We start from the raw sequence: 26,027 nt of genomic DNA, 5'->3' as shown, positions 1-26,027 counted from the left end.
GTACTCCACAGCGTTGTTGGGAAATTGTAGGGGCTAAAAAACAATAATTATAACAATAATTTTTTACAATGAAATTCACCATCAAATTGTTAATTTGCAGGCTCTGTTACTGCAGAACATTTGGTGAAGTCTTCAACTGACTGCCATTGAGAGAAGCAAAGAGTTTTGGACTGTTCCTCTGCTAGTGTTAGTGGCTTATTGTAAAAGTTTAGAGTTTGTGTTTATGGTTTGGGTTTGAGCTAGAATGCATGCTTTTGACCGCTCTTCCTCAGTAATATTCTCCTAACATTCTCTAAGTCTGTCCTCCAAGCTTGTAAGATGTTATGTGTTGATTCTGTAGATTTACTTACAAAGAGATTGTACAATAAAGAAATCTGCCCCTGGAGTGCAAGAATTCAATGTAAAAATTTCTAAAGTGGAAAAGGGAGGCTGTTGCATTGTCTGCTCAGGATAAAGCTTTTTAGCTGCAAATATTTAAAGAAATGTTTAGAAGAAATTGTGTATTTGAACTTGAATACTTGAAGTTCTTCAAATGACATGAGAACTGAACTGTCACTTCTATTACCTTTATGTTTTTATGCTTGTGAGTAGTAGTTTGCTGCAATAGTCGTCCATGTTTTTATTGTCACCTGATCAGTGACTAGTAGACTTGATGCTTAAAACATCATGGCACAGCAGTGAAGTCAACAAACCGTAAAAAAACTGTAATTTGCAAGTTGCACTGGACATTTGTAATTACTACACTTTTTCTGCTCTATACTCTATATTTACTATTATGTTTTTACTGGCTGTGGCTTCCACTGTGGGGTTGCAATGTCTGTATGTCCTGTAGCAGGACTGACAATAAAGTTGACTTTATTGTTGCTTCAAAGTTGCTCTTCTATCTCTCAGCGAACTTAAGGCAGGTTTAGCACAATGCTGCCATTAGCACAATGTCAGATCTGTTTAATTATTTTCCAAAATCATGAACAGATGGTAGTGTGTATTCCACTTATGCGTTGTCACCAACTGACATTGATCTGTCTGGGCTATGGAAAAAACTGTCCCAACATCTATGGGAATAAACATGCTTTCAAGTGCAGATTTAGCAGATGGCTTTGCACACTGACGTTGTGATTCGGAATTCACCACGAGCAATTATACTGAGGAGAAGCAATGATGTAAAGCTGAATTTCTCATGCCTTTCAATGATATATTAATTTGTATGTGTACCATTTGAGGATGACATTTTGCAAGGTATGATACAACCATGTCATACAATTAAATTTCAGCAGATGACACCTTGACAGCTGGTGGCCTTCTCTCTTTCAGAACAATCATTCCCACCCTATTATTTATAACATCTCTAGGTCATCAATCACATTTCATCAAATTTGTGGCACTGACGGTGTAATACCTTTGTTCATGTTGTATCATTCTACTGAAGCAACATTCCGATGAGATTCAGGTAGGGTGGATCTTCTGGTCAGAAGGAATTTGAACATTGTACCTGCATGACTGCAACTGTGATGTGGGAAACATGTATTCAGAAGAAAGTGAAGTGCCCTTTCTTTTATTAGAGCTTAAATTTGACACCTGGTCTGATTCAACAAAACAGTCAAAAACCAAACTGCTGAGTTATTTTCTTGATTGAATTTTCTTGAGCTGGGGCTGCTACAAATAACTGATTATGGGAGAGGTTTGCAAGGATGACGTCCTCAGGCTTTGTTCCTCTTTGTTCTTCTGAGAGTTAATTGGTTCTTTAAACAGTTTTGATTTAATTTTCTCTCTTGCAGGAACTGCAGTCATTTGAGGAGCTTCTGAACCAGTTATCTACTGCTGGCTTTCTGCATTCAACATGAAGAAAAGGGACTTCAGCTTTTGGTCATAGCTGATAATATATACAGAGCTGAAACACAAGTTTGGACTTTACTGCAAATGGTTTGGTGTTACAGAATCCAACAATCCAAATGTGGTGACAATGCTGGGAGGAGGAAAACCACCACATATTAAGGGAAATCTATTGACCACACAAAGATTAACAAAGTGAACCAGATAACAAAGTTCTTTTTATGAGGAAACTATATGAACAGATTCTTTGGACTCCACCATGTGCAAACTTCAAGCTACTGTGCACTGTGAAAAGGACTGTAAACCTGTGAGTGTATTTGTGGGTGTGTTTGTGTATACCCATGGGGGTATGACACAGTGGAGGTGAGAGAAGACATTTCTGGATCATTATTTCTTTAAAATGAGAGGTCCAGCTGGCGTGGCTGCAGCTTCCTGTCTTTGTTCTCTGGTGGTCTTCCTATGTATTATCTCCAAGAGTTGTTATGGGACCCAGGTCAATCTAAGCCCACATGCTAACACTAACCCCAACCTGTTCCCAAACCCGAGACTTAAAACACTGCCTGAACAAACCCTACTTCCAAGCACCAGTCCTGACAAACTCATGTCTCTACGGAAGCCTAGCCAGCTCTTGAGATCCAACCAGACCCTCCAGGGAAAGTCTCAGGTAATACCTAGACTTGACATGACATCCAATCTTACAGAAAATCATGGGTTCATCACAAACTTTACATTGTCTGTCTTCAAAATTGCATCAATATCAAACACTAAACTGATGCCACAGCATGAACCAAATGTAGCAAGACATATCTTCAGCAATTTAAAGCAAACTTCAAATCCCCCCGAAACTAATCCAAAACCAGGGACTGGATCATTGTTGCAGCCAGACCCCAAAGCAGTCCCACAGTCGGTTGTGACCAGGCCTGAGAGCAATTCTGAGTTGGCCACCAACACCAGATTATCTTCACTATCCAGTCCTAATCAAAAGGCTAACACACTGGACACTATGAACCCCAGGACCTACAACAGAGTCAACCAGACTTCACTGTCCTATCCTAAATCCTACTCTAAATCTAGACCTTCTTCACAAACAAAGACAAATGCCAAACCAGACTCCAGGATCTCCATTCCAAACTCCAGAACATCCTTTAGAGAACAAAGAAACCAGACCAAGTTGTTGAATACAGACAAGGATTCTCAACAGCGACCCAAGAGAGGCTGGATCTGGAATCAGTTCTTTGTTTTGGAAGAACACATTGGATCTGAAACTCAGTACGTCGGAAAGGTAAGATATTGTTTTTCTTCTGATTCAATTAATTGCCCAGAGGAAACCACTTAATTTTTACCTGAACCTTGTTATATCTTTCCAGAATATGTGCTGACCCAAGTGAATTTACTGTAAATTTGATATAAAATTAGGGACAGGAAATGCAGATGTTGCTTTTTTCATTTAGTGTTAATTTGAAGCAGAACTGAAGAGGCTGCAGCATCTTTTATGCAGGATCCACAACACAGCTGTTCAGAAGACATGTGTTGTTGTTGTTGTTCTTTTAATTTAATTTACTATTTACTTAATTTACATTTACTCTTGGGCCATCATCTGCACACTGGTGTGGCGCCTGGTGAGAGGTCTGTGGGTTGGGTGATTGCTCAAACTTGTGACCTTACAACCCTAAAGCTGTTTCTCTCACCACTACTCCATTGCACTTATTTATTTTTTTTTTTTAATATTACCACAAGGTGTGACCAAATTCAGAATTTTTAGAACTCCTAGAAAAAATAAACAAACACTGATTTCCTAAGTTAACATATTTTTTTTTTTTTACAAACTTGCAGATGTTTGTGCATTTAATTAACACATTATTTTGAGGGTAGTGAGTAAGTAAAGACTGTTTTTGTAAACGTTTTTGTGAGCTGTCAAATGAAATGAAGCTGAAGGATTGAGGGCAGGTGCAGAATGGTTATTACTATGAACAGTGAGGAGAACTGGGGAAAGACAAATGCTGGAAAGAATGGACACAGCAGGTTCATGACCTCAGTGTTCTTATCTGTCAGAGATTTCGATTCATTCACAAGCTTTTTACACTCTGGCAGGCTATATTCCAAGCAAGTGTGTATTTATGTTCATAGAACAAAAACAAACCTTACATGCTGACTCGCTACCATTGGTGTGTGTAGGAAGTGATAAGCAAAAGTAGGAATTACTTTGAATGAAACAGTAAAATAAATGCAGTCTATTTGTTTCTAATAGTAATAATGATAGAGTAAGACAACACTGCCATGTTAAGGATAAAAAGCCTCTCTAATTAGGTCTCTCTCCTGATTGAGATGTCAGGGCTGGCTTCAGACCATGAAATAATTATTTTCATCTTTCAGATCAGTAATTTAGCAGGGAACATATCATGTTTTTGGCAAACATTATTAACAGTAATATGCTAGTGATTTCTACAGTATGTATGTACCATTTGGACTGAAAAGATAAAACACATGATATGAGTTGTTACAGCGCTGCTCTGTACTCTCTCAGGTATTACTTTAGTAATTTTATTATTGAGCATGCATATTTCTGATTATTGGTGTTTCTTCAAACTGACTCTTCAGTTTCACCATAACCAGTATAAAACACATTTATTTTTTTTTTGTAGACAATGCAAATAACTGCAGACCTGCAGGTCGAAATGGAAAGTGTTAAAAATTCTTCTGGAAGAAAATAGAGAGTAACCTCAGTAGAGCAATCAAGCAAAAAATATGCCAAGGCTGATAATTTAGTACAACCAACCTGGGGAACTCTCCTTCTGTGTAGATCCGAGGAGAGGAATTAGTACTGCTTTCTATATTGCACTGTGAATATGACTGTAAAAACCATAAAGCGTGTGTGGTGCTCAGATAGAAGGTCTTATCCTTCCAAATGACCGTCTTTTCTCAGCTATTGCATTCTCTGGCAAGAAACAAATCCCCATGCCAGCAGTTGTCAATGTTGTTGCCAACATGCTGGCTTTTAAACAAAAACAATGCTGACATTTGTTTCCGTATGCTTAACCCTCATACCTGATTTTAAAATAGTTACGTTGTTACCACTAAGGGACAAAAGTGTCCTCTTTTAAAATGCCATAAAAATGGCATATGTTAATATTTTTTTCTGCTTTTTTTTACATAAATCTTTTCATCTACTTCAGTCCTAATCATAAATACCAAATGTTTGATTATTTTCAATATTTTAACCCTTTATATGCCAGTGTTTGTGATGGCATCCAAAATTCATCGTAAAAAAACACACAAAAAAATGAAATATTTTCAATAATCTGAATGCAAAACTGATTTTTCTTCGGGGGATTATTAGAGCCTTGGATATGTCAATGAACAGTAGCAAGACTGATTTTGATGGATTTTTAGTTTTTTTGTAGTGTCAGATTTACAAAAATAGTTACGTTGTTACCACTAAGGGACAAAAGTGTCCTCTTTTAAAATGCCATAAAAATGGCATATGTTAATAATTTTTTCTGCTTTTTTTTACATAAATCTTTTCATTTACTTCAGTCCTAATCATAAATACCAAATGTTTGATTATTTTCAATATTTTAACCCTTTATATGCCAGTGTTTGTGATGGCATCCAAAATTTATTGTAAAAAAACACACAAAAAATGGAATATTTTCAATAATCTGAATGCAAAGTGGATTTTTCTTGGGGGGATTATTAGAGCCTTGGATATGTCAATGAACAGTAGCAAGATTGATTTTGATGGATTTTTAGTTTTTTTGTAGTGCCAGATTTACAAAAATAGTTACGTTGTTACCACTAAGGGACAAAAGTGTCCTCTTTTAAAATGCCATAAAAATGGCATATGTTAATATTTTTTTCTGCTTTTTTTTACATAAATCTTTTCATCTACTTCAGTCCTAATCATAAATACCAAATGTTTGATTATTTTCAATATTTTAACCCTTTATATGCCAGTGTTTGTGATGGCATCCAAAATTTATCGTAAATAAACACACAAAAAATGAAATATTTTCAATAATCTAAATGCAAAGTGGATTTTTCTTGGGGGGATTATTAGAGCCTTGGATATGTCAATAAATGGAAGCAAGATTAATTTTGATGGATTATTATTAGTAGTATTAGTATTGTTTTTTTGTGCTGTGTACAAACAACTCCCATTGAAATCCAATGAACCCACTGTTTTGTACTTTGCACCTGCACCTGTGTGTCTTTGAAGTAAAAGGATACATGTTATAGATCAAACGCCTCAATTAGACACATACTGCATCACCGTGTGGTACGGCAGCACTATGGCCGGGACCCCAAACGCCTGCAGAGAGGATCACCAGGACTCTACTGCCCTCTCTGCAGAATATCTACAAGCATAGAGTTCGCAGGAGAGCTGCCTCCATAACTAAAGACCCCACCTGCCACCAAGAACAGACTGTTCACAGCCCTACCTTCAGGAAGGAGGTACAGGAGTGTGAAATATAAGACCTCGAGACTTTTCTTCTTCCCCACTGCCATCAGAGTCCTCAAGAGCTGACAGGAGTCTACAATCACAGACTAAAATCATGCCATGTTCACTTTCCAGCTTTTGTTTACATTTTTTCAGTACATTGTTTTCATTTCATTTGCATATCGATATTTGCACTTCGTCTTCATCTTCTCGCGCTTATCCGGGTCCGGGTCACGGGGGCAACAGTTTCAGCAGGGAATCCCAGACAGCCCTCTCCCCAGCCTCTTCAGCCAGCTCCTCCGGAGGAACCCCCAGGCGTTCCCAGGCCAGACGAGAGATGTAATCCCTCCATCGTGTCCTGTGTCCGACCCGAGGTCTCCTTCCGGTGGGACATGCCCGAAACACCTCTCCCGGGAGGCGTCCAGGAGGCATCCTTACCAGATGCCCTAGCCACCTCAACTGATTCCTCTCGATGTGGAGGAGCATCGGTTCCTCCACGTCGAGAGGAACCGATGCTCCTCCACGTCGAGAGGAACCGATGCTCCTCCATGTCGAGAGGAACCGATGCTCCTCCATGTCGAGAGGAACCGATGCTCCTCCACGTCGAGAGGAACCGATGCTCCTCCACGTCGAGAGGCGGGGAGGAGCATCGTGTCCTGTGTCCGACCCAAGGTCTCCTTCCGGTGGGACATGCCCGAAACACCTCTCCCGGGAGGCGTCCAGGAGGCATCCTTACCAGATGCCCTAGCCACCTCAACTGACTCCTCTCGATGTGGAGGAGCATCGGCTCTACTCTGAGCTCCTTCCGTATGTCCGAGCTCCTTACCCAATCTCTATGGCTGAGCCCGGCCACCCTACGAAGGAAACTCATTTCGGCCGCTTGTATTTGCGATCTTGTTCTTTCGGTCATTACCCAAAGTTCATGACCATAGGTGAGGGTTGGAATGTAGATCGACCGGTAAATTGAGAGCTTCGCCTTTCGGCTTAGCTCTCTCTTCACCACGACCGACCGGTTAAGTATCCACATCACTGCAGATACTGCTCCGATCCGCCTGGTGATCTCCTGCTTCCTCCTACCTTCACTTGATACAATATTTGCACTAGTTATCTTATATTTTTGTATTATATGTATCTTTTTATATTCTATTTGTAAGATTTTTTTATATTCGTAGGCATTTGGGTGGACGGCAAAAGAAGAATTTCATTGTACAGGGAAACATGTTTCTACACTGAGCACATGAAAATAAACTCTTTGAATCTTGAACACACACACACACACACACACACACACACACAATCAATGCAAGGATCCCTTTCTCCTCATGACCAATAACATCATTTTTATATCATAAGAAACTTGGGAGCTGCAAATCACAGCAACTGTGGAAAACACATTTGCAAAGTTCACACATCCTTTTGCTGCAGTTCCTGTGTATGAGGGTGAACTGAACTCATGCACAAACACACACAACATTCCTGATGCCATTCATGTACTTTTCTGTTCCACATTTTTAAATATTTATGTATTTATGTTTTACTTCTAGAGCGATCGAAGTTGTTGGACACTGCACTCCTAATTGAAATGCATTGTATGTAATGCATTGTGATGCCATCACAAACACTGGCATATAAAGGGTTAAAATATTGAAAATAATCAAACATTTGGTATTTATGATTAGGACTGAAGTAAATGAAAAGATTTATGTAAAAAAAAGCAGAAAAAAATATTAACATATGCCATTTTTATGGCATTTTACAAGAGGACACTTTTGTCCCTTAGTGGTAACAACGTAACTATTTTTGTAAATCTGACACTACAAAAAAACTAAAAATCCATCAAAATCAATCTTGCTACTGTTCATTGTCATATCCAAGGCTCTAATAATCCCCCCAAGAAAAATCAGTTTTGCATTCAGATTATTGAAAATATTTCATTTTTTGTGTGTTTTTTTACGATAAATTTTGGATGCCATCACAAACACTGGCATATAAAGGGTTAAAATATTGAAAATAATCAAACATTTGGTATTTATGATTAGGACTGAAGTAGATGAAAAGATTTATGTAAAAAAAAGCAGAAAAAAATATTAACATATGCCATTTTTATGGCATTTTAAAAGAGGACACTTTTGTCCCTTAGTGGTAACAACGTAACTATTTAGATTACACTGTAAAAATAGAGTATTATGGGATTTGTTTTTGGAATATCAAAATTTGTTCAAAAATACACACCTTGACCAAATATCATAGCAGCAAGCATAACTAACACTGAGTAATCAAAAAAATAAAATCAGAAAAGGACACTTTTGTCCATATCAGGTATGAGGGTTAAATATCCTGGTGCTGCATGATTTTCACTTTTACAAAAATAACTGCTTGGCAATGGAATTATTAAAATAAATACACAGTTATAAATGCAAGGTTAAATCCCAAAACGTTAAAACCGGACAAGAACATATGGGACTTAACAGCGTAATGGAACGGAAAGCCAAAAGACCAATCATATTATAGTGTAAAAGCTAGATCTAAGCCTTTTGTTGGTCGTTTTTCTTTTTTTCTTTTGTAATAAGCACATCTTCGGTTTTAATTTTAAGGATTTACTGTCATCCTGGAGCTTGGTTGCTGTGCGCCCACAGCTGTGCATTGGTTAGGACAGGCTGAGATATGCACACTGTTCCATACCATAAAAATGATTTCATTAATTCCTCTACTTTGAATGCATGTTTTTTGTGACATAGGGACAAGTAAGTACTACAAGAAAAACAGCAGTTTGAATAATTTATTAAACAAAAATACATGTAATAATTTTTTGTTAAAACGGTAAGCTCATACCTTGGTGTACATGTAACAAGTTAATTTATGTCACTCAAAAAGACAAACTTTGATAATTTACTAGAACAAACTAAAAAAGATTTAGGGAGGTGGTCGCGCCTCCCCGTCTCGCTGGCAGGCTGCATTAATGCCGTCAAGATGTCAGTATTGCCTAGATTCCTGTATATGTTTGTAACAATCCCTGTCTGGCTCCCAAAACATTTATTTATTAAATTGGCTAAATATATCTCATCATTTATATGGAGTCATGCTACGAAAAGATCTAAGTCTGAAGGAGGATTGGGTCTCCCAAATTTCCTCCATTATTATTGGGCATCAAATATTTCCAAATTGGCATATTGGGTGACGTCGTTCTCTCATCACATCCATCGATATCCCCTATCTCTCTGCTCCATTGGAAATCCAGACAAATAACAAGACCTTTTCTAATCCCTTTGTGTCCAGTTCCATTAGAATCTGGGTCCAATTTCGCAAACCTTTTAACCTTGATCAGATGAATAGCCTCTCTCATCTTTCACTCAACCATCTCTTCGCACCTTCACAGATGGATCGGAATTTCTCTGGTTGGCATCGGCACGGACTGATATTCTTTGGTGATTTGTTCGATGAGAGCTCTTTCCTGTCCTTCGAAGCCCGAGTAAAAGACTACGATATCCCGAGATCTCATTTCTTCAGATATCTCCAAGCACGCAGTTTCGCCTCCAAACACTTCCCTACCTACCCCCAAGCCACCAAACAAAGATTCTGTGTATGATTTGTTAAATCTGAATCCATGGAACAAGGGTCTGCTCTCCAAGGTATATAACATAAGACATAATATGGACCCTCCATCATAGACTAAAACACGTGTGGCTTGGGAACGGGATCTGGAAATGGTGATACCGGAGGATGTCTGGGCTGAATGTATTTCCAACATCGACACTTCCTCTATATGTATAAGGCACGGACTGATACAATTCAAAGTATTCCGTAGGTTACATTACTCCAATGATAGGCTAGCTAAAATATACTCATCCGTTCTCCCTACTTGTCTTAGGTGTGGCAACCAAGTATCGTTGGGCCATATGTTCTGGTCTTGTCCCTCCCTAGTTGATTTCTGGTCCTCCATTTTTGACAGTCTATCAGTGCTATGCAACTCATCCCTCAAACCCAGTCCACTCACTGCTGTATTTGGAGTCACACCCTCAGAAATATGTACCACTAATACACAAAAGACAGCAATAGCATTCCTCAGTGTTATAGTGCGCAGGGTGATTTTAATGAATTGGAAATCTAACAAATGCCCGCCCTTTAGGAGATGGATTCAGGAGGTTCTATCTCTACTTCAGCTTCAGGTTTGTCTTGCTTGAACTGCTCGTCTCACATTTCCCCCCTACATAATTTCTGGTGGATTCTGGTCTGGGCGTTTTTGTTTTGGCTTTGGCTTTTTTGGCTTTTGGGTTTGTTTGTTTTTTTGCTTATTCCATAAGCCTCCAGTAGTTCTTTTCAAGCCAGTCCTTGGTGGATTTGTTATTGTGCTCAGGAACATTATTCTGTTGAAAGACCAACTTGCCATTCAATCTCAGTTTTCAGACAGATGATTTATGAAATAGTATTTATATTGTGGTTTAGATGAATACTTCCTTTTCTTTATTTATTGAAGAATTATACATGCATTCTTATTACCCAGTATGTTCACCTACATTTAGATTCAGTATTTAATTAGTAAGTAGTTTCAGTCTGTTGCTCTCCATTCAGTATGTGTCAGTGTTAAACCCAGAAGAGGGCTGGTCTTGGACAGGCCTCCTCTTGAACACAACCCTTCAAGTGGCCGGCAAGTAAGCGGGACAGAGAGAGATACACAGCCCAGCTAGGTCAGGGAGACAGACAAACTAGAGAGTTTCACTGTAAGCTAGCTCTTTGACTAAATGTTACTCTTTTTCCTGATTGAATGACAATGTTATGACTTGTTAATACTGACAACAGCTTTGACAAATATGCGCAATTTGCAGGGACCTCCGCAACATTCTCTAGTGGATCCACAGTTCCAGGGGCAGTAAGGCTTCACAGTTAGTATAAGGATTTTCCTTGGTACGTTAGTATGAGGATCATCTTTTTGCATATTTTTGAGTTGAAACACATGCACTTTTTCTAAATACACATTTTAGAACAACCCCTGATATCCCAGAGTCCTGCAATTATACAAGGCAGAATTTGACCATAACAAGTATGATTCTGCTCATGCTCCTAGCAGGTAAATCCCTTCGCACTGCTGTCACTCCACAGCTCTTCACAGAAGGAAACACCTCTTCTCTTTCAGAACCCCCCTGCCGCACAGCTCCTCACATGAGGAGTCTAAATTATGCCTCAAAACTTACCTTTGTAGACAGAATTGCAATGTACTTAAAGAATGATGACTAGCTCAGAGAAGACGAGCAAATACATTAAATCATTGTAAGAGTTGTGAGTTATGATGAAATTAGGAGTAAAGTGTATTTCACGGACATGAGAATAAAGTGTGGGAAATTGGAAGTGACAAAGAGAATGAAGCAGCAGCAGCAACAGAACATATTCACCTTAGAGCAATGAAAACAACATTAGGGAACAGACCTTTCGTATTGAACAAACACATAAGCTTCATTCAGAACACGGATTTATACATTTCCCAACCTGGAATCTATTTCTCAAGTCTTTATTGCATCAAAGTATGTACCGTACTGCTTTTTTGGTCTGACACAAAGATATTTCATTTACAACTGGAAGAGCAGCTTTGTTGAGGTAATCCTATTTGAGTTGGTCTTTGCCATAGTAGACCTAATCCAGTCATAGTGATTACATCCACACCAGAAATTGTACTCCCTTTGAACTTTTTGTTGTCTGTTTAACATTTTGATAAAAATGTCAAACAATAGTAACTATATTAGGGCCACTACTGCCCTAGTGCTTGCTCTGGGGATTTTGAGACAATTTGGACTACTATTGATGCTACATAAACAAATGAATTTAACTGAATTAAATTGTCAGATATATTTAGGCATTTATGGTCAACAGATCAAAGGGATTCCAAATCCTAAAAGGTAAATCCAAATTTGGAAAAAAAAAAAGAAAACATAGCAAAGATTTAGTCAGCTGTCATGTGAGTCCCTCCCATTGCATGGTTAACACTTTGAATCACCTGAGTTTGCCTAAAGGCAGAGTCTAGTTATCACCTGGGAGGTCTGTATGCACCCATTTCAATAAAAACTCACAGAACTCACTGATAACCACTGCCTTCATGTGCATGAATTAATTAATTCTCACTAAACCGTGGACAGCACAGTCGTGTAGTGATTAGCGCCGACATCTCACAGAAAGATCTGGGTTCAAACTCACTGGGGCCTTTCTGTGCGGAGTTTGCATGTTCTCCCTTTGCCTGCGTGGGTTTTCTTCAGATGCTCCACTGTCCTCCCACCGCCCAAAGACCTGTTCGTTAGGTTAACTTTTGATTCTAAACTGGCTGTAGGTGTGAGTGTGAATGGTTGTTTTTGTCTGTGTTAGTCCTGTCCAGGGTTTACCCCGCCTCTCGCCCAATGACAGCCGGGATAAGCCCCAGCAAAAAAGACTAAATTGAATTAGGATAAAATAGAAGACTCAGAGTAAAGCTAAATGAAGACCTGTTTGGGAGCCTTAAGAGCCGTCTCTTCTAAGGGAGCCGAGCCAGACTTCCCATCACTATGGGTTATGGATGGTTCGGTTTGTTGTTGACTTTTTATGTGGGAGACTTGAGTTCATAGACTATTATGAACAACAAACTGCAAAAATAGTGAACAACTATTTTAATAGCATAACCTTAAACACACCTTAAAAATAGGGACTTTAACAATACCACATTTGTTTCCTTACTCCGACTTTGCCATAGTAGCCATGATCACATATTGTAGAAAAAGAGAATTTTGGCAAACCATTCCAAATACCCTTATATCGAATTAATCAAGGAGTTGACCTCTGCACATAGTATAGTTTGTAGTTATTATTATGTGAACATGAATAGTTTGTCAGACGTGCCAGTTTAACAGGGAATGAAGGTGATTGGGACAGACTTTTTGAAGGATGAGTCTACAGAGGTTGTGATGTTCAAGCAGTGTCTAGACAGAAGATCGGCCTGGAGCAAAAGGATTAATATCACACTGGTGCTAATTTGCTTAATTTCTATGTGCTTGTGTGTTTGCCTTTGTAGCAACATAGTGAGTGGCCAGTTGTCAGTCTTTCCGGTGGCCAGTTGAGATGCATAAATGCAATGGGGCTGATCTAATCTGCTCTGACAGTAACATTGCGTGACATTGACACTGCACTCTTTGTGAAGGTGAGGACTTGAGCTGGGTCTGAGACCCCCAGGGAGTCAAAGCGTGTGTGTGTCTGTGTAAATGTGTGAGCGTTATGTTATGTGGCTGGCACACTGAAAGTGGAAATAGATGTGCTTAATGTGCAAAAAAGCGCAAATAAAGTCGGACTGGGACGTATGCACATTCAGAGCTGCTGGGGACACAATGAGTCATTGTTTTGTACGGGGCTGTGACAGCTAAAATATGGTTTTCCTCACACAGATGACACCTCACTTTCCGTTGATTGCTTTGAGGTTGAGGCGCAGGCCCAGCAAACTCTTTGAAAATATGTGCACAAACACACAGATGCCCAGAAACTCATAGAGTGAGCACTGACATTGACTGATGGAGAGAGCTGTTCTCAGAGGAGGGAGGCAGTAGAAAAGCACAGCAGGAGAAAAGTGAGCAACGAAGAATAAAGGAAGAGAGCAGTGGAGAAAGGAAAGCTGAGGTAAAAATAGGAAGTAGAAATGAGAGCTGAGGCAAGGCTGGGAAAATCAAGGAGATAGCTGGAGGAAAGATGAAATTATATCCACACTAAAGTGAAATATGAACAGTTATGAAACTCAGTGTCTTCCCAACCAATCTCAACAATATCAAAATTGCCTGTCCATGCTCTTTTGGTTCGTAAACACCCCTGACAATTGAAATATAAGCAGAGTTTATGATTCCCTCATGGTATGCTGTGCATCAACATCCTTCCTTGGCAATATACTATTTTGGTCATCAAATCTTAATCATATAAGAATTACATATGTATAATGCATGTTAGCAGGATTCATTGAGTTCTCCGGTCATAAACAACTGTCAACATGACTTCCAGGTATGCTGGTGTAAGAACTATGCCATAATTTATACTGTTAGACCCATAGACTGCATAAAAATGGATGGCAGAGCAGCTTCTCAAAAGTGAAACAGTTTGGGCAATGCAAGGAAGTGCGGACACGTTATCCATATTTATATCCAGTCTATGGTTATGCCTCATAGTCTTAGCCTTATCCCTCATCACTGCCTTACCTTTGTGTATGTGTGCTAGCAGAGGGCAAGCAAAGAAAGAAATGGGAGAAATTGTGAGAAATTAAGCCAGCTAGAAGAGGGGACTGCTGGGGAGATGAAGAGAGGATGATTGAAAAAGTAGAGGAGATAAAAGCAACAGAGAGAAGATGAAAGGCAATGCACAAAAAGGAGAGGAGGCTCAAGATGATGTGAGGTAAAGAGAGGAGAAGGGATGATGAAAGGAGAGCAAGATGCATTGAGGCAAGAGGTGGAGGGAGAACAGGGAAGCAGAGATGAAAATAAAAAAAAAAGACTTGCAGGAAAGTTGTGTCTATAGATTCCTTTAGGGCAGTAAATGTGAGACAGTTTGCTTCTGAAACCTGACACTCTCTGTGCTATGCTTCACACCTTTCTGCAGTACAGCCTCATCACTCTTGGTCCTCTCTTTCACACTATCTTACTCTGTGTCCCTTTCACTTTCTCTCCTTCCTCTTCCTACTCCAGATTCAGAAGTGCCACTGTGTCACTGGCAAAAGGAATTTGCCAGGTAGCTGTGAATCTATTCTTTCTTGTTACTTCCTCTATCACCTCCATGTTCTGTCAGTCAGATGTCATGCTTCTCTGGGGAGATTTATTGTAAAAATCTCTAGATTGACACTAGTTTCTTCTCACATCCAGGCGGGTCTCCCTGATAACAAAGTTTTACTCCACGATATGTTTTCTCTCTTTTTCACAGAAATGACTTGATTTCATTCCCATGCAGTAGCCTGAGGTAAGACCAACATATCTGAGCCTTTGAGGGGCAATAAGAGGCAATAAGACAGGGGCTACAGTTTCTGTGTGATTGCCTCATAAATCCTTTCTCGCAGACTGAGGCTGGAGGCAGGCAGCCATAGCAGCAGATTAAACAGGTTGATAAGTGCTGACCTTTAAATTGAAACGCCCTAGGATATCATGCTGTATTCATAAATAATAATAATAACAACAATAATAATAGGAGAATTATAGCTCTTCTTTGTCCATTTAGCTCAAAGGATGTTTAAAACTATCAGAAAATGTATTTTTTTCACCTATTGGTCAGTAATATAGCTCACATTTGTAAATGAATGGTAATAAAACTATGTTAAGAAAGGGTACAGATATATGTGGTATATCATAATGCCATAGATTTAAACTTCCACATTCTACACATGTCCATATTATAACCCGCTGCATCCAAGTATTATTACTGTTCTGCCCAGAATAGATAGATGCTTTATTAATCCCAAACCAGGAAATTTCACACAGTTACAGCAGCAATGTACAGGCACTCGACACCATACATAATATTCATTCATCTTCTGTAACCACTTGTCCTGTTAAGGGTCGCGGGGGGGCTGGAGCATATCCCAGCTGTCATCGGGCAAGAGGCGGGGTACACCCTGGACAGGTCTCCAGTCTATCGCAGGGCTAACACAGAGAGACAGACAACCATTCACACTCACATGCACCCATACATGATATATTACAAAAAACAGTAAAAAATATAATAATTATAATAATTAAAATAAAGAATTAAAAAAACAAAATCTATACACAATATTAACAAGAATTATATAATATATAATATAATATAATATTATATATATTCTGAGCTCAGGTGCATCCTGTTTCCACTGATCATCCTTGAGATGTTTCTACAGCTTAATTAAATTCAGTTGATTGGACATTTGGAAAGGTACACACCTGTTTATGTAAGGTCCCACAGTTGGCAGTGCATGTCAGAGAACGATCCAAGCATGAAGTCAAAGAAACTGTCTGGTGACTGGACTGGAGACAGGATTGTCTGGAGGCACAAATCTGGGGAAGGGTACAGAAAGATTTCTGCTGCATTAAAGTTCCCAATGAGCACAGTGGCCTCCATCATCTGTAAATGGAAGAAGTTCAGAACCATCAGGACTCTTCCTAGAGCTGGCTGGCCGTCTGAACTAAGCGATCGGGGGAGAAGGGCACTAGTCAGGGAGGTGACCAAGAACCCGATAGTCACTCTGTCAGTGCTCCAGCATTCCTCTGTGGAGAGAGGAGAACCTTCCAGAAGGACAACCATCTCTGCAGCAATCCACCAATCAGTGACCAGACGGAAACCACTCCTTAGTAAAAGGCACATGGCAGCTCGCCTGGAGTTTGCCAAAAGGTACCTGAAGGACTCTCAGACCATGAGAAGCAAAATTCTCTGGTCTGATGAGACAAAGATTGAACTCTTTGGCATGAATACCAGCCATCATGTTAGGAGGAAACCTGGCTAGTTAGGATAGAGGGAAAGATGAATGCAGTAATGTACAGAGACATCCTGGATGGAAACCTGCTCCAGAGCGCTCTTGACCTCAGACTGGGGCGATGGTTCATCTTTCAGCAGGACAACGGCCCTAAGCAAACAGCCAAGATATCAAAGGAGTGGTTTCAGGATAACTCTGTGAATGTCCTAGACTGAAGAATGCCCAGCCAGAGCCAAGACTTGAATCCGCTGTGCACTGATGCTTCCCATCCAACGTGAAGGAGCTTGAGAGGTGCTGCAAAGAGCAATGTGTGCCAAGCTTGTGGTATCGTGTTCAAACTTGAGGCTGTAATTGCTGCCAAAAGTGCATCAACAAAGTATTGAGCAAAGGGTGTGAATACATACATACATGTGTGTAGCCCTTGCTAAAGCAATTGATTTATTTCGATAACAAAGAGATTCATAGTTTGTAAACGTTCATTATGTATTGAAGGGTGTAAAAATTCATAAATATGGTTAAAATACAGAACAATTTAAATATGTAAAAGAAGTGAGGTTAAAATAAGTTATGTCATTTTAGTTCATACTGATTTAGATAGTGCTTGTGAGATACGAGTCATTATATGTTATTTAGGATCACTGCATTATTACTTATTTGGTGAGTTGTCAGTCACTAATTTCTTTGATTGTATTGACATGTGTAAAGCTCCGGTGACTCCGGCCAATCACAGGGCAGCCTGAGGTGAGAGGGTGGGAGGTGGCGGGATGTTGTGGCTCGGGTGAGCAGAGCGAGATGAGGAGAGACATGAGTTATCTTGACCGAGTCTATGTTGGAGTGATTTGGTGGCCCAAAGTTCTTATGTTTATGGTGACGGGCCTGTTACCTGATGTGAATAACTTTGTGACCAACGGAGAGGTAATTATGAGCATGTGAGTATTTTGGAAACGGAACAGTGTAAAAACAAACTGTTATTGCTAATCGTGACTGGCCGTTAGCTTCCGCCTAGCGTTGTATGCGATTCACTTGCTGTTTGCTCTGTATAAATGTGGTTGGTTGATTTGAGCTAATGCTAAATCACCCTGAAACAACATGCGGACGTGGAATTTAGCTTGTGTATCTAATTCAGGAAAGGAAGACGGACATTTTGCCGACATTAAGGTCGGAGGGAAGCAAAGCTCCTGTGAACTACGTCCATTCCTGCTGCGTGCATGAGCTGTGGATTGTTTCGGCTGCGTGGATTTGTGTGCCGCTTTATTTTTATTTTCTGTTTCATTTTTATTTTCTGTTTTGAATATAAGAGTCTTAACATCTCAAGTTTTGTTGTGTGGTGTTTCATTCAAATATTCATATTTTATTCAGAATCACAAAAACAGGGAATGTCGTAAGAGTAACCCAGGCCTGCAACATTCAAATGAAAATCATATCGGGTCAGCTCTTTGCCTTTGTGCTCAGTTTGGTTTTTACTTTTATTTTTATTCTTATATTTATTGTTCTTATTTTTTATTTTTTGCAATGTGTCCCATGTGTCCAGAAGGTGGGGGACTAGTTTCTTGTACCGGTTAATTTTCCTTTAGCTTCATTTGGCTCAGCAGCAGGTTTGAAGTGGAAATGTATTACGTATGCATTTTCAGTTACCGTCTGCTGCTGAGAAAATCAAATGAAGCTATAGGAAAATTAACTGGAACAGTATCCCACCTTCTGTGATTTCTTAGTTTTTTATTTTTAATAAATTTGCAAAAAATCTCAAAAAAATAAAAAAATGTGTTGTCATTATGGGGTGTTGTGAGTAGAATTTGAGGGAAAAAAAACTAATTTAATCCATTTTGGAATAAGGCTGTAACAAAACAAAATGTGGAAAAAGTGAAGCACACGCATGTTAAACAGGGTGTTTTGTCCTTCCTGCTTTTCCTTTTGAATACCTGGCTTATTAAACTCTAAATACTGCAGCAGTGATCATCAGTTTTGCCCTCTGTACTCAAAGCTAGCTGTAATTGCTCAGTCAACAATGTCTTAATAATTGGTTTATTCATGATAAGTGAGAGAGTAAATTAGGTTTCATGTAGACCAATGAAAAATGCTGTAAATGGTAGTCGGTGTGAAGAAACATAGCCCATCCAATCATCCTTATTAGATCAATAAATACACAACTACATAAACACCTCCACTTACAGAGGTTGGAGTGTGTACATTTTCACCTAATGGAGCATAAATAAAGGTGTAAATAAAGTCGAATCCACCATACTCTCACACACTGCATTGCAGTGACAAAATGTTATCACTGGAACATGCTGTTCATTTTCAGTACAACTACTTTATGACCACAACAGTCCAGCCATCAGATTAAAATAAGAAGATACATTTTTTTTGTCCATATCCTTCAGAACAACACATAAAAGCATTTTTAACAGGATGATGTGATGCTTTGGGTTAAAGTGAGTGCTTTGTTAAAGAGAGAGGTTGTGGTTTGTGGATTACACTGACAATTTTGATAACTGGATTTGTCACATTTGACCATAGTTGCCAGAGTGTTAGTGCAAGAGGAATCTCTGCAGTGTCAGTGGGGTTGATGTCAGACCTAAATTATAGATCACAAATTATCTCTAGATGAGTTATTTGTGAGAAGCAAATAAAAAAGAAGAGAACAACAAACTAAACAATAACAATAAGAAGACAATTAAATATGGTCTGTTAAATGCTGGATATTTCTTGTCTAAATATATTTTTGTAATAGCTGATCATCAAATTAATTTGATTTTATTTTACAAAAAATTGGAAGATGTTAGTATAAATGATTCAGCCCCGCTTAATTAACTAATACAATGAATGAGTCTTTTAGTTTTGTATTAGGCATATTATTTAACACTCAACTTAGGCATGAAGGATATACGGAGTGTACTGTATGAATGTATAATTGTTAGATATAGGGTATTTTTTAAATGTGTATCTGGATGAAGAAAGGTCCTGAACTTACTGTTGTCCACTCGCCTTCTCTTTATATCTGAATAACTTTTTTTAAATTACAGTGGGTGACTTTGATAATGATGTAGATATACATTACTGCTTTAATTACATGCCTGACATTGTTCTGACATTGCATACTATGCGGCATAGACGCTGAATATAATCCTCATATCTCAGGAATTATTCTAGATGTCTGATAATGCTGAAACCAAATTTTCTGAACAAAGTATCAGAACGAGCTAGCTGTTAGGTTTAATAACATTCATCTGGATTTTGACTCGTCCATACTACAAAATGTGTGAGGAGAGCATGCAGCATGAATTAGCTTGCTGCTCTCACACTGACTATGCTGCACAACAGAATGGTGGAAGTTACCAATAATCATTTGACTGCCTCAGAAAATGGACTTGTGTTGCTCAGTCTCAGTGCTGCATCTGACACCACTGATCCCAATATTTTATTAAAGAGACTTTAACATGTCACTGGGATCAATTCTTCTGTTCACAATATTAATTTATGATTTTCAGTTATGCAAAAACACTTTTAAAGTGGTGAAGCGTTTTAATAGAAGTAAATGGCCTTGTATTTATATAGCCCTTTTCTACCTATTGGTACTCAAAGCACTTTGACTTTACAGTCACAGACACATCTCCCCATTCCCTCACACAAGCACAGACCAGTTCCATGCACAGGGAGCAACTGAAAGTTCAGTGTCCCAACTTCAGCAAGTGAGGATTCTGGGGATCGAACTGCCAACGCTCTGGTTCTTGGACAACCAGGACCGTGGACTCTACCTACTGAGTCACAGCTGCACCTGCCTTATTCTAGTCCACCTTATTATTTGCCCACAGAATTTAATATTGGTTTTACTCTAGATGCCAGTTTAAAGATGGCACAAGATCCTATTCTTATTTTAGCCAGTGCTTTTGATTAAACAAAAATCTTTTCTTTAAAAATAGAAAATCAACTCTTCGACTGGAGAGCTCTGATTAGCTAAATTCCACCACCAAGTTCACCTCATTAACCAGGGGAAAAAATACACTGAACAATGCTCAGACTGACATACCTGGCACTACAAAGCCCACCAGGGAGAAGCAGATACAGTTTATCTTGAGGAGTATACAGTAAGATTTACATCATACATACAATGTATTGATGATGTGGTGATCACACAATAAATCATTCTGTAAGAAGAACCCCTGGATGAATGCTACAAAAGCTGCCATTCTGTCAGGGCACAAGGGATCAAACGCCTCCTCAGCAAGACTGAATGCTGTCATCAAGTAGGAAAGGACAATATCTCTTCACCAAGGATATGAGGCATGTGGCAAGGATGTGTGGATCACAAGCCACAATAGCAGGAGTGCCCCCACTGTGTGCAGGGCTACAAAGCCAGATGAGCAAAATACATTTTACTCATCCTTTAATTTTTCTCAACAAAGACTACCTTGCCTTTGGAGGACATGGCATTATCAGCAACCGGAGGGACTGTGAGAAGAATTCTACTGAGAATGACTAAGAGGAAAGCTGCTGTGCCTGATAACAGCCTGGTTGTGTGGCAGTCAGACGGCCATATCACTGCACATTAGAGTGTTTCCACCTACTTCAAGACATCAACCATTTTCCTCGTACCTAAAATATCAGCCGTCTTGTGGAAATGATGATCACTGGAGGAAATGCTGGATCTCAAGTTCATCAAAGACAATATCCCAACCAGACTGGACCTCACCCATTGGCAGTCAAAACCAACAGATTAACAGATAAATGCAAGGTTATATAAATAGTGATGTATATTTTTTTTGTTCTTTAGGCTGATGCCTTACGATGTCACACTATCTGGTTTCTTCAGGCAGCTGAGTGGCATTAGATACAACCCAGACCCAAACCAACAAAGCTGTGGCATTCTTCGGCTCTTTCTAAATACAGTTAGCCTTAACAGGAACCGCATGTGTACTCAACTTTTGTTACAGTGGTCACTGGTGCAATCTATTTTGTTACATAAAGATTGTACTCAGGTTGGCTAAAATTTTTTCAATTTTCAATTATTCAACATTTTAGTGATGTTGCAAAGGGTGTAATCAGTTTTATTGCATATTGTACATGAATTGTATGGTGGTATAAATGTATGACTCTGATGTACTGCAATAAACAAATCAGTACAGCTTAGCTGTTATGATCTGTCCATATAGATGGTGACATTGTGGAGAGTTATTCCCGATGTTTATTTATACCCTCTGTCTCAATACTGAGAGCCCTCCACAGCTATGAGTGTGGCTTCCCACAGAGTGGCACTCAGGGAGAGTGAAGAGTTATGGAGAGGGATCAATTTGAGGAATGATCTTTGTGGTTACCTCACAGCAGAAAGGTTCTGGCTTCAGGGACTTTCTGGGGAGAAGCTTAGCGGGGACCAAAACATGAAATTATTTGGTTTAAGCTGTATCTATTTCATTTTTAACATACGACACAACAAGACATAACAACAAGAGCAACATTAAAAAAGTAAACAGAAGGTTTTATAGAAAGTTTAACCTGGCAGAAGTACTTTATAAAAGGCTACCAGACCTTATGACATTTTCCTCTTATTTATTAATTTTTTTCACAGTGAATTCAATCTTTTCTAATTCCAGTTATTTTGTCAGTTGATTTATTAGGTTTGAGTGTTGGTACAGTTTTCTTTGTGGCAGCCAGCTGACTATAATACTACGTTCTGTTCAGTATTGATTCATTTCAGCCATCAAAGTATCTAAATCAGTGGGTCAAATAAAAATCTCCAATAATCTGATTTGCTCCGACAGCTCCAGAACATATGATGTAATGATGCTGGTGCAACCTTCCATCTGCCTCCGTTCTTCTGGGCATGTCTTTTTCACATCAGTCATCAAACTTTGTATTATTAAATTTGGGTGCAAAGAAATTATTTCAAATTAGAGGACTTTGGAGAGAACCACTTTACCATCTTCTGTTGAATGAATTCAGTGTTGTCTTGTATTTCAGTCTTCTTCTCTTATATTCCAATCAGATATTCTCCATGGTGGGCAGAACCACTTTGCACACACCTTGTATACAAACACAATTGTATTCTGATTGACGGGGCATGTAAATGCTTATATCTTATCACATCATTTTAAATTACATGAAGAGACATAGTAATAAATGGATCAAAATAAATCAATAATGGCACCTCATTGCCTAGGGTAGCTGTGTTGCTTGGCTCATCCTTCAAAGAGAAAACAGTGAATTTATCATCTTCTAGGCTAACAGTATGATAATGCACCAGCTGAAGTTATCTTAAAACTAGTTTTATGACCTTAACAGTGGTCAGGGGACCACCAGACCTGAATCCAGTAGAACACTATTAGGATGTGTTTGAAAGGGAGGTTAGCTGGATGGATGTGCAGCTGTTAAAACATGAGACTTTGCTGAGAAATAGGTAGTGCAAAATCCGCTTCGACAGATTATGATTATTACTGTGCATGGTGAGAATGTGAGCTTAGGATCAAATGGAAATGGTATTAAGCATTCTAATCCAAGCATTTCAGACAGTTTGAGCAGTTTGCATTTGAGTTTACTGAGTTTTTGTGTAGCTAAATATTTTAAATCCATAATGTGTACAGGATGCTGAAAGCCTAAAATAATTTGAGATAAAATAATTTGAGACTAAGAATGAGTTATGGCTCAGAGAAGTACAGTGTACACAGACACATCTTGATCTGGGAGTCAGATGCTCTGAAAGTGTAGAGGAATATGTTTTTTTTCTCCAGGTGCTGCCACTTGCTTATTTCTTGATTTTAAGACTTTTATTGAAAAATCATCATTTCTGACATATTTCTGGGACTACTTTCCTTAATGTTAACTACCGTGTGTGTGCGTGTTGCCCTGTGTCAAACATCAGTCAGAGCTGGCCATTAGGCTGACGAAGAATCAAAATATCAGCACTCTTGTGTGTGGTGTTCTGACTCACTTTATGAGTGTCAGTGTGGATTTATAGTCCAATCCATGTTTTGTCTTATATAGTTATTTTTAACTATTTTTAACGAACTGTGTAGTAGACTTCACAATTTGGAATATTTCTGAGCATGAAGTGATTAGTTGTTGTGTCCTGGTGATTCATTGGGATGCCAATGTTGCTCTGTTTCTGCTAGATGTAAATAACACTGAAGTATTAGCCAAAAGCTGATAAAATGGGTTTGTCAAAGCTTTACATGAAACTCTCTAAAATGATAAAAAAAGAAAATTAAATTAAAAAAAATATATATCAAACAACAAATAACAAAATTGTTGTTGTAGCCACCACTAATTGGGTTGAAGAAATACTATCCAGGTAAACATAGCTAGTCTCTTTCTTCCTCTTTGATTTTTGATTTCCACACATCCAAACACTACGAACATTACAAATGAAATGACTGCATATTCTATTTAGTTATATTTTGGTTAATCATCATTTTTAATTATAATTTTTACATGATTTTAATGATTCATTGGGCTAGCTTGTGACACCATAACCACACTCCAAAATCATATCCATGTAGGTATGAGAAATAAATGAGTTCATGCTGATAAGTTTAATGGGGAAGAAGTGTTGGACAAATGACATTAATCAACTTTGAGACATTGACCGGCAGTTATGAAAATAAAACCACTTGGATTAAATAAAAACTGCAGGGTTCATGACTGAGGCTGCCTGTTGAACATTTTTTACCTTGTTGTTGAGTGTTTGAGTGATTAAAGCTCACGTAGATGTTAGTTGGTTATATGTAGATCTATAAATCAAAGCAATTCGTTCACCATCAGTAAATCATCATCCCAATGGTTTCCAATTCCCTGAGATGTTGAGGTCTCTGGACATTGTTGGGCTGTCTTGGATGACACACATCTTCAGTATCGCATGGAGATGGAGTATAGTGGGTCCAATTTTCAACTGGAGGAACTGGAGGGCGTGATCCAGATACTAGTGTTTCACACTGCACGGCATCTCCAGGAAAGTTTGTTCCAGGGTGCTAGAAGGGAAATCTGCTCCTTAGCCCTGGTGCTACAAGCCATCTGGTCCAGGTCAAGCACTCTTCCAGTGGTTGTTGGCCTCTCCCAAGGCTGGCCCTTGTGTCCAGTCACCATACACCAACAGTACATGAAATGTAAAACCTTTTCTGCAATATTTTATGTGTGTATGTGTGCGTTTTGTCAGTTCATCACTGGCTTGATGCAATCATTCTGAGTGCAGTCCTAAATATCAAAATAATGGCATAGCCAATATGAAGGGCTCTCTCCTGCCCTGCACCCTGCCCACGGAAACTCTGTGTGTGTGTTGATTTCATTTAACTAATCACACCCTATTAAGGGGATAGAGTTTCTGGCAATAATTAAAGACTGTAGCAAGCATGTATATGTGTGTGTCTGTTTGTGTGTCCTTGACGTCTTCCCAGTGTGTGTGTATGTGTTTGAAAGCCTGTGTGCTGTCTTCTGGTGTGATTCTGTGAGTGCTCAGGTTTCTTGACGAGCACGGCTCCAGATCCAGACATGACACCATCAGCCCGATGCTTTTGGTCTGACAAGCTGGTGAAGGCTAATATCTGTTTGATGTATGATTCATTTAGCACTACATTTTCACTGAAATACATACTCACATCTGAGACCAGACTCTCTCTGTCTCTCTTTCTCTGAGACAGCACACAGCAGCACGTACAGCAGCAGCGGCAGCAGCATGTTCTTGATTTTCTGAATGTAGTCAAGAGGAATAGACAGGATCTCCATTCACTGATGGATGTCCATGACAACTGTGTTTTTGATGTTGATGTTTTTGATAAAAGGCTGACATTTCATTTAGTCATCTTATCATTGCTGGCATGAAACATTCAGGAAATTAAAAAAGTATTACTGGAGTTTTACATTTGTAAAATAAATCAAGAAACTAAATTTTATCAGCATTTGTAAACCACATAACAAAGACACCTTTAATCGTTGTGTAATCTTTTGTAAAACACTTTAGTTCACCTGTGGGTTGTTGTAAGGTGCTATATAAATAAAGTACATTTACATTTACATTTACATTTACCTTAGTGCAAATATACAGTATTTGGCATATTTCTGCCAGTGGAATTCTCTGCCACTCAATAAAAAAACTGCTTTATTGGCAATGTATATACTGTATGTACACATGCACAGAGAGTGGTGATCACACATGGAGCAGTGGGCAGGTGACCAGGGAGCAGTCAGATCAAAGCTTCCCCTACTTGACCTCAAGTCCCTGGACTAAAGTAAATTTATACAGCGATCAAGCATAACATTATGACCACCTTCCTAATATTGTATAGGTCTCCCTTGTGCCTCCAAACCAGTTGTGACTCATCAGAGAATGGACATGGGCCTTCTGAGGGTGTC

At 39.0% G+C, this 26,027-nt stretch overlaps 1 protein-coding gene across 1 annotated transcript in view; it reads left to right on the top strand.

Annotated features, from left to right (window-relative positions):
• The first annotated feature begins 991 nt into the window (after positions 1 to 991).
• The window catches only part of LOC311489230 (cadherin-18-like), a 79,933-nt gene continuing 54,897 nt past the window's right edge, over positions 992 to 26,027 (top strand). Inside the window, exon 1 of the mRNA XM_084546205.1 lies at positions 992 to 3,112. Coding sequence (XP_084402331.1) covers positions 2,231 to 3,112 — 882 coding nt within the window. The 5' untranslated portion in view covers positions 992 to 2,230. The remainder of the gene's footprint in view (positions 3,113 to 26,027) is intronic.

This window comes from Chelon labrosus (assembly GCF_963514085.1).
Source record: "Chelon labrosus genome assembly, chromosome: 6".
NCBI lineage: Eukaryota > Metazoa > Chordata > Actinopteri > Mugiliformes > Mugilidae > Chelon > Chelon labrosus.
This window is presented reverse-complemented; position numbering and strand designations above follow the sequence as displayed.